At 47.3% G+C, this 15515-nt stretch overlaps 2 protein-coding genes and 1 long non-coding RNA gene across 4 annotated transcripts; all 3 read left to right on the plus strand.

Annotated features, from left to right (window-relative positions):
- Positions 1-2644: 2644 nt before the first annotated feature.
- Positions 2645-4858, plus strand: LOC123102251 (uncharacterized). Its single transcript, XR_006448851.1, has 6 exons — positions 2645-2842; positions 2977-3119; positions 3217-3310; positions 3436-3494; positions 3858-4098; positions 4282-4858. It is a non-coding gene; the product is annotated as an uncharacterized lncRNA (long non-coding RNA).
- A 381-nt stretch (positions 4859-5239) lies between these two features.
- LOC123102249 (cysteine-rich receptor-like protein kinase 10) lies at positions 5240-8403 on the plus strand. The gene has a single exon (XM_044523549.1). It carries the CDS (start codon positions 5799-5801, stop codon positions 8058-8060), a length of 2262 nt encoding a protein of 753 aa, XP_044379484.1. The 5' UTR covers positions 5240-5798; the 3' UTR covers positions 8061-8403.
- A 444-nt stretch (positions 8404-8847) lies between these two features.
- Positions 8848-14618, plus strand: LOC123102250 (L-type lectin-domain containing receptor kinase IX.1). Of its 2 annotated transcripts, XM_044523551.1 has the most exons (4): positions 8851-11186; positions 11458-12293; positions 13144-13711; positions 13792-14618. In XM_044523551.1, the coding sequence occupies exons 1-4, from the start codon at positions 10996-10998 to the stop codon at positions 14420-14422; spliced, it is 2226 nt and encodes a 741-aa protein (XP_044379486.1). In that variant the 5' UTR covers positions 8851-10995; the 3' UTR covers positions 14423-14618. The 2 variants fall into 2 exon arrangements, with proteins under 2 accessions (XP_044379485.1, XP_044379486.1); XM_044523550.1 differs by having other exon boundaries at positions 8848-12293; positions 13783-14618.
- The last annotated feature ends 897 nt before the right edge of the window (positions 14619-15515 follow it).

Here is a 15515-nt window from a genome sequence, read left to right on the forward strand (position 1 = left end):
AAAAGGACAACTCACACCAACCACTCCTTATGTGTGGCTCGTCATAGTGGAAGGTAATTTAGACTAGTAACATGATAACACACATGTGTTACTATCTTTACAATGAGTATTATCATATATGTGGTGTCATGCGAGTCTTTATTTATTTAAGTGTAGACCTTTTTTTATCTTGGGTGTGCTATGTTACATTAACATACTTCCCTACCCGTTAACGGTGAACCGTGAACAACTTACTTAGGAACCCTTCATTTTGCCTTGCGATCAACTGTGAACAACTTATTCAGGAACCTTTCATTTTGCTTATGTGGCGAATCATGAACGACTTATTCAAGAACCCTTCACCAGCACAGGGGTACTGCGGGAGCTGTGCTTAGAGATGATAAAAGAAATTTCATAGTCGGTGGAAATTGGAAGATTGATTGATGTGTGGATGTTCTGACAACACAAGCTATGGCTCTAAGGTTTGGTTTATATCTGGCACAAAAGGCAGGATGCAACCATCTGATAATTAACTCTGATAATTTGGAAGTCATCGACACGATAAAGAATGGAGGACAATTTGCGAAAACGGCGGCGACAATTTTCGATGACTGCTATTTTTTGGTTTGTGACTTCCCCTTACTAGTTTTAAACACTGTAATAGGGAAAGCGAATAGGGTTGCTCACGAATTAGCTAGGTTAGCTAGAGTTTCGGCGATGAATGAGTGGTTTAAGGAGCTTATGAACGATATTGTACCTTTTCTTATAGACGATGTGACTGTTATTTTCAATTAATAAAGTTGTGTTAGCTTTAAAAAAATTCAATAACCTTTCATTTTTCTTCATGGTCAATTGTTTGTGTATGTGACATGTAATTAATGTGAAAAAAGATGTTTATGGTTACATAATACCGTAAGTAGTTTCTGATTAAGTCATGCATGATTGACCAGTCAACCATTTACTTTTCCAGAAAACAAAAAGTTTAGAAAAAAAGAAGTTCGTAAAATTGAAAAGAGTTCCTTAATTTGAGAAAAAAAAATCATGAATTCAAAAGAAAATTCAAAAAATAAAGAAAGTTCATAAAAAGAATTTTGAAAATGTTAAACACATTTGAGGAAAAGAAAAATAAAAGGGAAAAACAAAAAAACCTGTTCAGAAATACCAAAAAGCAAAAGGAAGAAAAGATCAAAAGCTTCCATAAACTTCCTAAAACCCGTCCGGATAAGTTTCCAGAAGCTTTCCAAAAACCAGGACAAACTTCACGGAACCTGCTTATGGGCTGGCCCGTCAGATAAAAGGGCGTGCGGTCAGTACGGTTAATGCATTACCGACACCTAAAGCGCTGAATAGAAATCGACGGCTTTAGAACCATTTTTCCTGATTGGGTATTTTCTACTCTTGTCATTTCTAAATATTTGTCTTTCTAAATATTTTAACAAATAACTATATACGAAGCATAATGAGTGAATCTACACTCTAAAATATGTCTATGTACATTTATATGGGATAGTCCATTTAAAATCCCTAAAAAGACAAATATTTAAAAACAGAGGAAGTAGTTGCTACTCGTTGCAGAAGATTATTGACCGTGAGTAGCGACGCGAGGAACAATTGGGACGAATAATTTAGCTAGTTTTGTGAATGTTATACTTGGGTTTTTCAAGTTTTGGACAACTTTAGGTTTGCGCGAAATCATTAATTGAGGAGTACTCTTTTCAAAGACCACTCTCTTCTTCTCAGGTTGTGGCGAGTGGCGTGCTGTATGTGCGTCACTTGTTGCAATCTGAGAGTTTTTCCTTTTTTTAGATCCGTTTATTCAAAGTGTTTTATCTATTAAACCGTGCGCCTAAAATTCGAACCATTTTCACTGCTGGACTCCTCGCGTCAAGATATTTAAAAAGTAGATTCTATATTGATGTTTTGACGTTTTTTTTCACAAAAAACCGATCCGGGAGCACTTTTTTTCCCTTTTTGGAAGCAGTTTCTGAGAGGCAAGGCCGTGCCTCTCGCAGAAGCAAATCGGTGCCTCTTACGGAAGCAAAATCGTGCCTCTCACAAAAAAAACCGTGTTTTTTTCCGTTTTCGAGAGGGACGACCATGCCTCTCGCGGAAGAAAAAACATATTTTTTTTCGTTTTCAAGAGGCACGGGCGTGACTCGCGTGGAAGCAAATCCGTGCCTCTCGCGAAAGCAAAATCGTGCCTCTCACAAAAAAACACGTTTTTCTTTTGTTTCTGAAGGCATGGTTGTGCCTCTCGCAGAAAAAGAAGAAGAAAAAACATGTTTTTTTTCATTTTAGAGAGGTACGTCCATGCCTCTCATGAAAGCGAAATCTCTCGCGGAAGCAAAACTGTGCCTCTCACGAAAGGAAAGAAATAGAAAGCACGTTTGCTTTCGTTTCCGAGAGGCATGGCCTCTCGCGGAAGCAAAACCATGCCTTTCATAGAAGAAAACCATGCATCTCATGGAAAAACACGTTTTTTACGCGCAATGTTTTTTGATATCTTTTTTGTCGAAAATTTAAGAAAGACCGATAAAAACTGAAAATTTGATAAAACCCGAAAAAAAACCATCTAAAAAGCCATGCCGGGCAGAAATTCCGTGCGCGCGGTTCGGCCCATATGGCCAGGTTTTCGCATCTCTGTATGGTGTACCTTCCTCCAGCCGCCATTCGCCGCCCCGCCATCGCTGCAAGGCTGCAACCCGAGTTCGGTGCCCAACATGTGACGCCATTACGCGCCGCCCTCGACCGGAAAGAGGGCCGGGGGCGACGGCGGTAAGAGCGTTCTCGTCCGCCGGCGGCCGCCCCCGTGCCCCCTGCCGGCCGCGGCGGCTCCATTGCGCAGGGCGTCGGGCTCGAGTTCGTGAGTGCCACAACCCTAAACCAACCCCAGCTCGTCTTCTACTTCTCCTTCCTCCTTCTTATCCCCCTTCCCCCCACTCCTCCGAATTTCCGATTCGCTGATCTCATCTCCCGCCTCTTGATTTCTGCCCGCAGGTGACGCAGCTGCTGCGGAGGAGCGATGAGGGACGACGTGCAGCGCCCCTGACTCCGCCGTGGAGCTCCAGGAGCCGAGGCGGGAGCACGCACGGCGCCTCACCGTGCTGCTGCTGGACATCACCGACGAGAGCACCATAGAGGTAAAGGACGAAAATCGCTCCTGCCTTTGTCCCCAGCAATTTTGCAGGCTGATGCAGTGACACACTGCCGGGGAATGTTTTGTTGTTTCGATGGCAGGCCGCAGCGGCCGCAATTGGGGTGACCCACGAATCTCTTGACTTACTGATCAATGCCGCCGGCATCCTTTCGATCCCAAATGTTATACAACCAGGTCTGCCCTTCACAATTTTTCCATCTGTTCTTCACATCGGAGCACTGCTTTCCAGTTTGCATTCGGTGGGTTATGGGATTACAATGGCTTATCTGAAATCAGGTTGCTCTGATCTCATGTTGCAGAGATCTCATTGAGCAAAGTTCAGAAGTCATTCCTGCTACTGGCATATGAAGTCATCAAGGTAGAGACTACTGCCTTCCTTTCTTCTCCCAATTGTGTCAGCATTCCTCTAGCACCTGCGTCCATTTCTGAAGATTGAAGCAACCATGGAAACAGGGAAGGGTTGCTCATTGGTTGCAGATATGAGCACCAGAGTAGGCTTGATAGGAGACAATGGTTTGGCTCGATAGACATTTGCACCGAATCAATGTATGTTAACAGTAAGATGCATGTTCCATCCAGATTTTACCAGCCCGTTGTTCATACTAATCTTGTTATCATGATAGTTTCCCCCATCCAACGTTTGGTGTATTCTATCCAAAACAAACTGTCATACCTTTCTTTCTTAGATTTTAAAAGTGCACGGATTGGTCATGTTTTGCAGTGACAAAGACTGCATCAGTTGAGTTGGGCAAGAGGGACAACATCGCCTGCATTTTGCTACATCCAGAAACAGTTGACACCGACCTCTCACGGCCATTCCAATGAAATGTTGCCAAGGATAAGATCTTTAGGGAGCTCTTTGCACAGAAGTTACCATCCATCACCGACAATGCCAGAAGACCGACAACGGGAAGTTCTTCGCTTGGGATGGTCAAGAAATCCCATGGTGACCATTGTTTTCAGTCAGTGACTGTCGCCCCTTCTATTTTTTTTGTGCCTTGTTTTTACCACTCTTCTTTCTTATTTGGAACCGCTTGTTCCCTTTTAGCTTTGAATTAAAAAGCTTTACTCAAGCTCCAGTTAGATATCTGATTTGAAAACCATGACTCTGTGGGCAACTGAGCATATCTTCATTATTGCCTCAGGTGAGGTACGACAATGTTTGCACACGTCCGCGGAATATTCGACCTCGGTGTGGCGTAGCACATGGCGAGGGCGAAGATCTGGTCGGCACCCACACCAAGGGTGCCATTGTAGAAGCTTCCATTTTCGGCGGTTGCCGTGGTGATGGTCTGCAGGAGGCGGTAAAGGTTCTTCTGGTCCATCGCTGTAGTTGTCGGCAGTGGAGCACGAGATCAGGGATTGGTGGACATCGTCCACAAGTGCGCCTACGACGAATAGGAGTAGCAGAAGGTGGAAGCATGGAGTTTGAACCATGGCCGGCCAGTGGTGAATTTTTTTGAAGGCCGGCCAGTGGTGACGTTTTTTTGAAGGCCGGCTAGTGGTGACGTTTTTTTGAAGGCCGGCTAGTGGTGACTTGGTCGACAGGATAACGTAACACAGCCCTTGGCAAGGCTAATTATATGATATGTTGGGAGTAACTAGGACTTTGGCACTAGCTCAGCAAATATTTTTTTTGAGGGAAATATACGAGCTCAGCATTTGGTAGATTCTATTACCACAATACAAAGACTCGTAGCTATCTCCCACCGAGGTCCAAGGTGACCGAGTCTCCTTTGATTTTTCTCTTGATTGCTACCAGAATTACATTTTTTGTCACTATCAAAATTCAAAGTTGATTGCTAGTGGATTATTCGTAGCATGAGCCATATGGACACACTTGTCATTCAAGACACAGCCAAAATTTTACAAGTCATGCAAAGATAATAATTACACATCTCTGTCAAAATGCATAGCATTTCTCAATAAGTGAAAATAATAATTTGTTATAGATCAGCAGAGATTTCCTTTTCATCAGTATGTAGCAAAAACTGAATCATTCGTTTGCCTCATTGCAGGAAAAAAAACCTGTACAGGAGAAGACATTGTACCATAAAACAACCCTGAAAAGGATTAGCTGATCAGCCAGGAGCAAAGGTGAGTTCAACCTGTACCTTTTCTTAGCCGGCATCATATGATAAAAACGAATCCATAGTTCATTACAAAGTCTTAGGGCTTCTTTGATTTGCATGATGTTTAAAATGTGGGGATATGATTTTTTTTTTAGAAAATAGATGTCATTTCCTAAGGAATTGAAACAATTTCCTAAACCCCTAAAAAACAGAAACCATTTCCTACAGGAACTGAAACCATAGAAACAAGCAATACAAGTTGCTTGGCTTGTAGCACAGGAAAAGGCATGAATTAATCTTCCTGAGGAGTTAGGTGCAGGCCTAAGAATTTTCTAATCCTTAGGCCTGCACCATTTGGCTACAAGATTTCTTTGAAATTTCTAGCAGTACAAACAGAGAGTCTTTGACAAAACGAAAAAGGCCAAAGGGTGTCAGCAGGGACATATTTAGCTCGTGGAATACTGAAGGCAATGCACACGGAGTTGGGTTCACTCTCTGTGTGTATATAGTATTACAACTCACTACTCACCCAAGGGTGTCTCCTGTGATTGTGTCTCTGGACTCACCAAAGTCACCACTGCTGCCCGGCCATGGCTTCACCTCCATGGGTTCGCCTTGTGCTGCTACTCCTAGCTGCCGTCCCCGCATGCCATGGCCGCCCACTTTTTGACGGCGATGCCGTCATCGATGAGACGCAGCCCTTGCGGCCATCCATGATCTCATGCTCAACTGTCGGCAACTACACCGACGGAAGCAAGTACCATGTGAACCTCGACCGGCTCCTGTCGGCCATCCCCGTGGCCGCTGACTCCAATGGCTTCTTCAATGGCACATTTGGCGCGGTGGGCGACGAGGTCTTTGGCATGTTCATGTGCTACGCTGACGACGCCGACTCTGAGTGCCAGGACTGCCTCACCCGCGCCCCTGAAGGTATCATGAAGGTGTGTCCTCACAGCAGGACGGTCCGTGCTGTCTACAGCGCCTGCACCATCCAATACTCCAACAAGTCCTTCTTCTCTGTTGCTGACCTTACCGTGGTTGACATGGTCGACCTTTCGGTCGCGCCCCGGCTGGAACAAACCCCTCGCCGAACTTGGAACAACAGAGACCCTGAAGGTTGGCACCAAGGAGTCATACTTGTAGGGTACGTTGTGGACACTGCCGGTATGAGCCATGCAAGGTTTAAGTTGATCCATCGGCTCATGGTGAAGGCTTGCCAAAGGGATGAACGTATCGCTGAGGGCAGACAGAAGTTCACCGATCCGGAGTGGGTGCAGGCGGTGGTGCAGTGCACGAGGGATCTGCCGGCGAGTGAGTGCACCCGCTGCCTCACCTATTACACCGATCAGCTGCCACGGTTGTTCCCAAACAACAGCGGTGGTGCCATCAAAGGGTCAAGCTGCTACCTGCGCTACGCCATCCTTGCTGACAAGCCACGCCCGCGCACTGTGCGGCTTGAGAGGTACCGGTATAGGGAGGGATATGAGGAGGAAAATGAGCATGAGAGGAAGATGGAGACAGCGCGCAGAGAACACCGACGAAAGGTTGTCATCATCGCCCGACGAAAGGTTGTCATCATCGCCAGCCTTATCACCATCTTGGTGGCGCTTGTTATCTGCCTGATCGGCTTGTTGGTTCGGTTTGTGTTGTATCCATGGCGAACATGGTTGGCAGCGGCCATGGTTGCCATGAGATCCGTGTTGTACCGGTGGCGAACATGGGTGGCAGCGGCCAGGGTTGCCATGCGATCGTACATGGAAAGACCTCCTAAAGTGGCAGCCTACTTCCACGGCAGAAGTGCACGCCAAGAGGAACTCGAGCAAGGGACTGGGCCGAGACGATTCAGGTATGACGAGCTCACCGCCGCCACGGATGGCTTCTCTGGCAGGAACAAGCTGGGAGAAGGAGGCTTCGGTTCCGTGTACAGAGGGTTCCTCCACGACATGAACCTTCACATTGCCGTGAAGAAAGTGTCCAAGAGCTCTCGTCAGGGCTGGAAGGAGTTTGTCTCTGAGGTGAAGATCATTAGCCGTCTCCGGCACCGGAACCTCGTGCCGCTCGTTGGATGGTTCTATGGCGGTGACGATGATGGTCTTTTGCTCGTGTATGAACTGATGCCCAATGGTAGCCTGGACGCACACCTTTACAAGCTGGACCAGCTGCTGCCATGGGCAGTCAGGTACCAGGTCGTGCTTGGTGTGGGCTCAGCACTGATGTACCTGCACCAGGACACGGAGGAGCGCGTTGTGCATAGGGACATCAAGCCGAGTAACATCATGCTGGATGCGTCCTTCAATGCCAAGCTTGGTGACTTTGGGCTTGCGAGGTTTATCTGTGATGGCCGGGGCTCGTTGACGACCGGAGCAGCCGGGACGCTTGGCTACATGGATCCAAAGTGTGTGTTTGCAGGCAAAGCCAGTGTGGAATCCGACATCTACAGCTTCGGTGTCGTCCTGCTCGAGATGGCCTGTGGTCGGACGCCAGCGGTGGCTGTAGACGGCGATGACGGAGCCGTCATCCACCTGTTGCAGTGGGTATGGGAGTCGCACGGCAGAGGGGCCATTCTTGAGGCAGCCGACCCGCGGCTGGACGGCAAGTTCGACAAGAAAGAGATGGAGTGTATCATGGTGGTCGGGCTCTGGTGCGGACACCCCGACCCTGTCTTGAGGCCGTCCATCAGGCAGGCCGTCAGCGTGCTGCGGTTGGAGGTGCCGCCGCCGAGTCTCCCGGGGAAGATGCCGGTGGCAACCTACCTGATGCGGCCGCCGGCTGATGATTCTTTTGGTTCCTCGGTGACCAGCGGCAGCGGGGATGCCAGCACTACTAATTCTGCTAGAGATAAAGTCGAGTAGATGACTGGTGCATCCCCGATCTGGGCCTCTGGGACCGTTTCAGAAATTTGCAAGTACTACTACGTAGTAACTAAAAAACACTTTGTATGTATGATGTGTGATTGGACTGAACCGAAGTCTGGTAAAATTTGAGCTATTTCAGAATAATCTTGTATCAATTGACGATGATGACACGGCCGCTTCAAAATAGTAATTGCATGCATCTGCAACTAGGGTACACTTTCTAGGAAGTTTTTTTATGAACGTAGGTATATCTAGACAGATAGCATTGCCAGAGTTTGGCGAAGAATATTGGTCATAACTAAAGTAAAAGCCTTGTTCCCCTGACACCATTATTTTTGTGTGTTTTGCAGTTAAGTGATTGCCGTTTACTAATGACAATGTTCTACCTTGTGTGACTGGTCTGGAGAGGATATACATAGTATGGTGTAGTAAAATCAGCAAGTTGACATGAGACAAATTCAATATATTGGGGTTTGGTTATCTGTCTCTTTCCTTGACAGCTCAAGCAGAAGAAATTTCAGGTGACTAGGGACCCAATATGGGCTCGTAGACATGGTCAGAATTATCAACGACGATTACTACCCCTTGACCGGTGACAAGGACGTCTGGACATGTATCTCACACTTGGTGCAGGTATAAATCATGCATTAAATCAGTGTGGATTATTTTTCATCAGCATGTAGCAAAACCGAATGAATTCTTCATGTGCTTCACCATATATGATATAGGAGGAAAAATCTGCACAGAAGCAGAAAAGATCAGTCAGGAGCAAAGGTGAGTCCATATCATACCTTCTTTTTAAACTGATATATAATACTAGATGAAAACATCAGGGACCTATGCTCAAGTAAAAAAAAGAACTATAAGGTGGGTCAAACAAAGGTATAAGTTGAGCAAAGTGTTTACTTTTACCTGGTAGTTGAGTCCACACCATATCACTATCTGGCCAATGCATATTGGAGTTTTAGAAAATTCACGAATGCAGTGCATGCTGTTAAAGTTCAAAGCCACTTAACTAGAGCCATCAACGTTTTAGTCTCTGCACATGCAACTATTGATCATGTATGTTCTTATTCATCATTTGTGGAAACTTCAACGTGCCTAGAACGATGCGGGCACCTGCCCATTTGGCTCATATGATAGTCATATGATCCACGCTAGAACTTATAGACCCAGTCTCTACCCCTTGACAGTGACTGGACACCGGTTGAAGCTAAGCTACGGGAGCTTGCTTTAATTTCAAATCAAATGAATGATGTGACATGGCTAGTCGCTTTCTGAGCGAAAAGTGCCTGCAGCTCCCGGTCTCCACTGCTCTTGGTATTTGAAAATTTTGAAAAGCACACTTTTCTTGCTAAAAAAATTCCTAAATCAAATACGTGGATACATACACACATTCCTAAGGCCTGGTAAAAAGCTGAAAAAGAAATACTTTGTATTTTGAGAAATATAAAAAAGAGAAATTTCTGATATAAATGGGATCCATTTTCTCCTATATACTGTCAGAATTTTGTTTTTTTCTATAGCTCAAAACAAAGCGAGATATCTACCAAAACTTGCCACGGGTATTTGGAATGTGTATATGTATCCCTGGAAAAATTTCAGATTTTTTTGAAACTTCAAAAACACAAATTTCAAAATGTTAAATATAGGGAGCAGTGGAGCTCGGGTGCTGCAATCCCTCTCTCCTTTCTGAGTTGAATTATAACACATGGTAGGAATCCCCTTTCTCGACATCACAACGTTTTCGTCTTGCTACTGCTCTGACCGGGATAATTCAAAAGTTTAGTCGACGGAACTTGTCTATATTATCTCATTAACCTCCAAATCCAGTTTTGTTTCTATTTCACTTCTTTATAATGCAAGAGAGAAAGCCCTCCCAACCTCCCCTGCATCATACAGTATATGATAAACAAATCCTTAAGTTTATTGCAAAGTTCTTTTTAGCCGATTTATTACAAAGTTTCCAAGCAATACGATGAGGCCAAATGGTAAAGCTGTGAGTGTTGACATAAAAAGAGAGTGAAGTGTTACCTTTTTCTTTGGCAATTGTTAGGCGGCAATTTGGTTCCAGGATACACATATTTTCCAAATTGTGGAAAATTTAAATATCCAAATAATTCTTTTTTTTTCATGCATATATACACAGATGCAAATCTACATATGTACAAAACATCATCAAACAATATGTCTATTTTTAAGCTACACAAAAATGGTAAATTTGCGCATCCATAGAAACAAATAGTAATTCAACTTTGGGTTCACATATTTGTCTTTTTTTTCCAAACCACAACTAAAAGGGTATGAGTACTACAACTCTCTCCAACCTCGTTCTCTCCTTCTCCTTCTCCTTCCTCAGATCTGCTTCGTTTGGTCCCTCCCCTCTCCCTCCGGCCTTGCCGACGACAAGCAGGGTGAGGGTCCCTTCTTCCCCGTAGTTGTGGGTAGTTTATTTGCATCCCTAGTGGCACTTTGACGCTATGTCATCTAGATGGTGGAGGTGCTTGCTGATGGAGAGTACTCTCTCCATCTCATCTTAAGTGTAGTGTCAAAAACGTCTTTATATTATGGAACGGAGGGAGCAGCTTATTTGCGTACTTGCTCGTAGTCGCTTTCGTACTTGGTGGCTACCTAGGAGCAGTTGGGTCCAAGCCCTTAATAATGAATAAAGGTCCTTTGCCTTTTCTTCTTCCAATAATCCCCTTGTTTTTTCTTAATCTTGTGGCCAACCAAAAAAAGACTACAAGGTCGGTCAACTTTGGTGACCTTGTAGTCGATCCTTAAAATATGAAAAATACCACGAGCCGGTAGAATAATGAACATGGAGCAGGGCTCTCTGCGCATATAGGAGTACCTTTATCAAGGGGTGTCTCGTGTAAGATTTTGTGTGGCGCACCACTCACCAGTACCAGTACCGTACCACTGGCTGGCCATGGCTCCACCTCCATGTGTTGGTCTTCTGATGCTGCTCCTACTCCTAGCCGTCGTCGTCGCATTGGTATGGCCGGCCATCATGTGCACCCGGCGAGGCTGCCCGTCCATGCGCTGCGATTCGTTCGTTCGAGGCACCGCTACCGCCTGCCGGAGAAGATGCCAGGCCGGCAGTGGGCGCCGGCTACTTCGGTCTGTCAAACTTGCTGAAGTCCAAGTCACCGCTTGACTTTGCCTGCCTAGTCTGAAATTTCTGAAAAGGACATAGGCCGACTATTCATCAACTGAACGATCGCCTTCTACGTCTAGCTGAGAAAAATAGGTGTGATTTGTGGCTACATGCCTACAAGACTCGCCTAGAAGACTGACTTCATCGTTTTTTTAACTTCGATTGAATTTGTCGTTGCCTAGAAGACTCGCCTACAAGACTGACTTTATCGTTGCTGTGCCCATCCTGTTCTAGCACCGAGAGATCCAATATGCACCACTTCCTCCTCCTCTTTCTCATTTTCTTGCTTCCCCATGAAACCAGCTACTACGCGGCCGCAGCTTCCGGCGGTGGCGACTTGTGCAGCCGCCGGTGCGGCGGTACCACCGTCCCATACCCTTTCGGATTCTCCCCCGGCTGCCCCATCGCCCTGTCGTGCGACGCCAGCACCTCCACGCCCATCCTCCCATACATAGACATAGGAGATAACGGCACCATGCACCGTGTCATCGCCTTCAACTCCACCAGCTCCACGATGGTCGTCGACCTCCCTCCATCGTGCAGCCGCAGCGTCCCCGAGGCCAGGAGGGAACTCTCCGGGGGCAACTACGGCGTGTCATCTCGCACCGGTCTTTTCCTCCGCGGCGGCTGCAGCGGGATCAACGCTTCGGCGGGCGCTGGATGCAGCGTGCCGGTGGACGTCATGTCCAGGCTGCTCCGCACGGCGCACTGCGCCGCTAACAGCAACGGCACCTCGGCCAGTACCGTGGTTTGCGATGCTTCCGCCGCAGGGAATGCCACTGCATACCAGTTTCTGCGGTGGGAGAAGTTGGAGAAGCAAAAGTGCGACGACGTGCTAACCTCCACGGTGTTCGTGCTCACGGCGGAGTGGGCGCCTACGCTGGAGTTCGGCGTGGCCGAGCTCGGCTGGTGGCTCAACGGGACGTGTGGCACCGGCGGGGGCGAGCGTTGCACGGCGAACGTGACGTGCACCGACGTAGAAACGCCTAGCGGGGAGTTGGGGCACCGGTGCGGGTGCGTGGCGGGGATGGAGGGCGACGGCTCCTCGGCCGGCGACGGATGCTACCTCGGTGAGTCTTGACTTGTCGCGTGAGTGCTTAAAAAAGAAATCCATATACAGGCCACACGGTCTTGGACACAAGAGATCTCGTGTTCTGTCGCTGGGTGGGACCAGGTGCCGCTGTGCACCACGTCAGCTGCACTCACAAGTCGTGCCTGCGGTCGATCATGCGCGACATAATCCAATCTCCATAGTTCACACTTGGCAAAATAAAAATAAAAATGCGCGACATAATCTAATCTCCTATTAGTTCACACTTGGTCAAAAAATAAATACACGAAACAGTTAGGATTGTCAGCAAAATATGGGTTCAACATTCCGGGAGAAGCTAGGTGAAGGCTCGATTTTCAAGATTCTGGGAGAATCGGCAAAAAAAATTGGGCCTCAATCTCTTACTCCATTCGTCTCATAAAGAGCGTTTTCACATTAGCTTGCAGTGACGCTGACGGGAGCGACGGCGGCCACCTCACTGCGCACCCAACACCACAACGGTGCTCGCGCGTGACTCTAGTCATGGGACTTTAGTCATGTGACTATATGGAGAGGCTGCCTTATAAGGGCTTAGAAGTTGTCTCCATACACTGTGCCCAGCTGCCTCTAGGCAAAAAAGCTTAGCCTACTAAAGAGTTTCTTACATCTAAGCGATGATGCTAGCCGTGTCATCTAGTTTTCGTTTCTGCTCATCCCTGAAGAATCTCCATATGAGACATCAGATGCCTCCTGAAAAAAAATCTGAAGCCATTAAGAAATAGCAAAACCGTTCCTCAAAACAAGCTTTCAAATTGCAAAAAACTACACTACAATTCAGAAGTTTAATTTTGACGTCTGTTATTGTTTGTTGTCCCGTTTCTACGGAGAAGGTGCATCCCTGCGTGGTGTCCCAAGCTCGAAGCGCCGAAGACTACCCCTGCTCGTCAGCCTGTGTGGTGGGTTCCTGCTTTCTCTTGGCATTTTTTCCCTCTTCCTCGTACACTGGCGGAGAAGGCGTAATACCATGAACAAGACAACCAAACAGATGCCGAAAAAGGCAATGACACACTTCCATGATGAACTTGTGGAGGCCGAGCTGGAGCAAGGAGCCAGTGGCCCCCGACCATTTTCCTATCAGGAGCTCACTGTCGCCACCGACAACTTCTCCGAAGATAGAGCGCTCGGGAGAGGAGGCTTTGGGTCCGTGTACCGAGGGTTTATGGGCGACATGAATCGCGAAGTGGCTGTCAAGAGGGTGTCTGAGACCTCTCGACAGGGCTGGAAGGAGTTCATCTCGGAGGTACGAATCATTAGTCGGCTTAGGCACCGGAACCTTGTGCAGCTCATTGGCTGGTGCCATGGTGGCGAAGAGCTCCTCCTCGTCTATGACCTGATGCACAATGGCAGCCTCGACACTCATCTCTACAGACCGGACTGCGTGCTGACATGGCCGGTTAGGTATATTTACTTAATTAACTACTTGAAAAATAAATTGGTTTGGCACTTCTTTACTTAATTAACTGGAGTAGTATTTTTAGGTATGAAATAATGCTTGGCCTAGGTTTGGCGCTTCTGTACCTGCACCAAGATACGGAGCAGCGCGTGGTGCACAGGGATATCAAGCCAAGCAACATCATGTTGGACGCGTCCTTCACTGCTAAGCTAGGTGATTTCGGCCTTGCAAGGCTCATCAACGACGGCCGGAGATCGCACACGACCGGCATAGCTGGCACAATGGGGTACATAGATCCGGAGAGCGTGTTGGCCGGTAGGGCGAGCGTCGAGTCAGACGTGTATAGCTTCGGGGTTGTTCTCCTGGAGGTCGCTTGTGGGCGGCGGCCAACTTTGGTCCAAGAAGACGGAGATGTCGTCCACATTGTCCAATGGGTGTGGGACTTGTACGGCAGAGGATCAGTCCTCGACACCGCTGATGAGTGGCTTAGGGGGGAGTTCGATGAAGGGCAGATGGAGCGTGTGATGGTCTTGGGACTCTGGTGTGCGCACCCTGACCGTGGCATGCGGCCATCCATCAGGCAAGCGGTGAGCGTGCTGCGGTCTGAAGCGCCACTGCCGAGCCTACCGGCGAGGATGCCGGTGGCGACGTATGGGCCACCGACTAATCATTCGAGTTCCGGAACTTTGGTGCTGAGCAGAGTCAGTGGCCGGTGATGACGGTCCCATCGGAACACTAGTTAAATTCTCCAGTTATTGCTGGGTCTCAGTTCCTTATGTCGGTTATAAATCATGCACTAGCAGGAAGAGACAAATATACAGAAACAAAATGTTGCCTCCATTGAGCATCTATGAAACAAACACCATGTATATTGCCGGATCATCTTTATTTGCAAGGAAACTCTTTCTCTTCCTCAGTTTCTTGCTCTTGGCTTGATGTCCCTATGCACCGAAGCGGATCTCTTCTTCCTCTTCCTCCTCAGTTTCTTGCCTCCCCATAAAATGGAGACCTTATCCACAAAACTACATCAAATTTTGCATTCCTTTGTTTATTTGAGAAGAGGATTTATATTCCCGACCTGCATGTTCGATGTTTTCAATTTGATTATGATGAAATTTGATCCGTTATGTGTATGTGCAGGCAATGGTATGATTTCGCTTGTTTTCTTGCTAGAGTAGTCGTTGTCTTCGCACTAATTGGAAGAGCTCCCCCTTTTGATTATTCATGAATCTTGGTCATGCTTGCTTAATCAAATCAGCTGCGAGGCACTATGCTGCTTGATCGGTGAGTTCATGTCTGGATTACGTACATCGATGAGCTCCGCCGGAGCCTCGGAGGAAACTTCTTGCTAAACTCCAAATCGCCCCCTCTCCTGGCCTGATCTATGTGGCTTGGCCTGAAATTCTGAAAGGGACAGAGGTTGACTCTAACATCTCCACTGAAGAATCGCTTCTACTTCTAGCTGAGAAAAAATGGGTGTAAATATGTGGATACAGGCGAAGTATCAAATGAAAACTGAAATTCGGTGCAAATCTGGAAACTTCCATCGTGGGACCTTGGATCAATAGCGAGCGGCAGAGATCAAAGGTGGGAGCACTAACCAGCCACTTAACTCCATTTTTCACATAACCCCCTCTTTCATTAATTAGGTAACTCCCTGTCTTATTCTACCCGTTCCTATCCTTTCAAGTTATAACCCAAATCTCGCCGCCGCCTCATCTGACTTATGCGACGGCGACCAGGCGAGCCCCCGTGCGATGGCGGGTGCAATGGTGATTCGGCGGCCTCAGCGCTACTTCAGGAAACGAC

The sequence above is a fragment of the Triticum aestivum genome, chromosome 5A (assembly GCF_018294505.1).
Source record: "Triticum aestivum cultivar Chinese Spring chromosome 5A, IWGSC CS RefSeq v2.1, whole genome shotgun sequence".
NCBI classification, from domain to species: Eukaryota; Viridiplantae; Streptophyta; class Magnoliopsida; order Poales; family Poaceae; genus Triticum; species Triticum aestivum.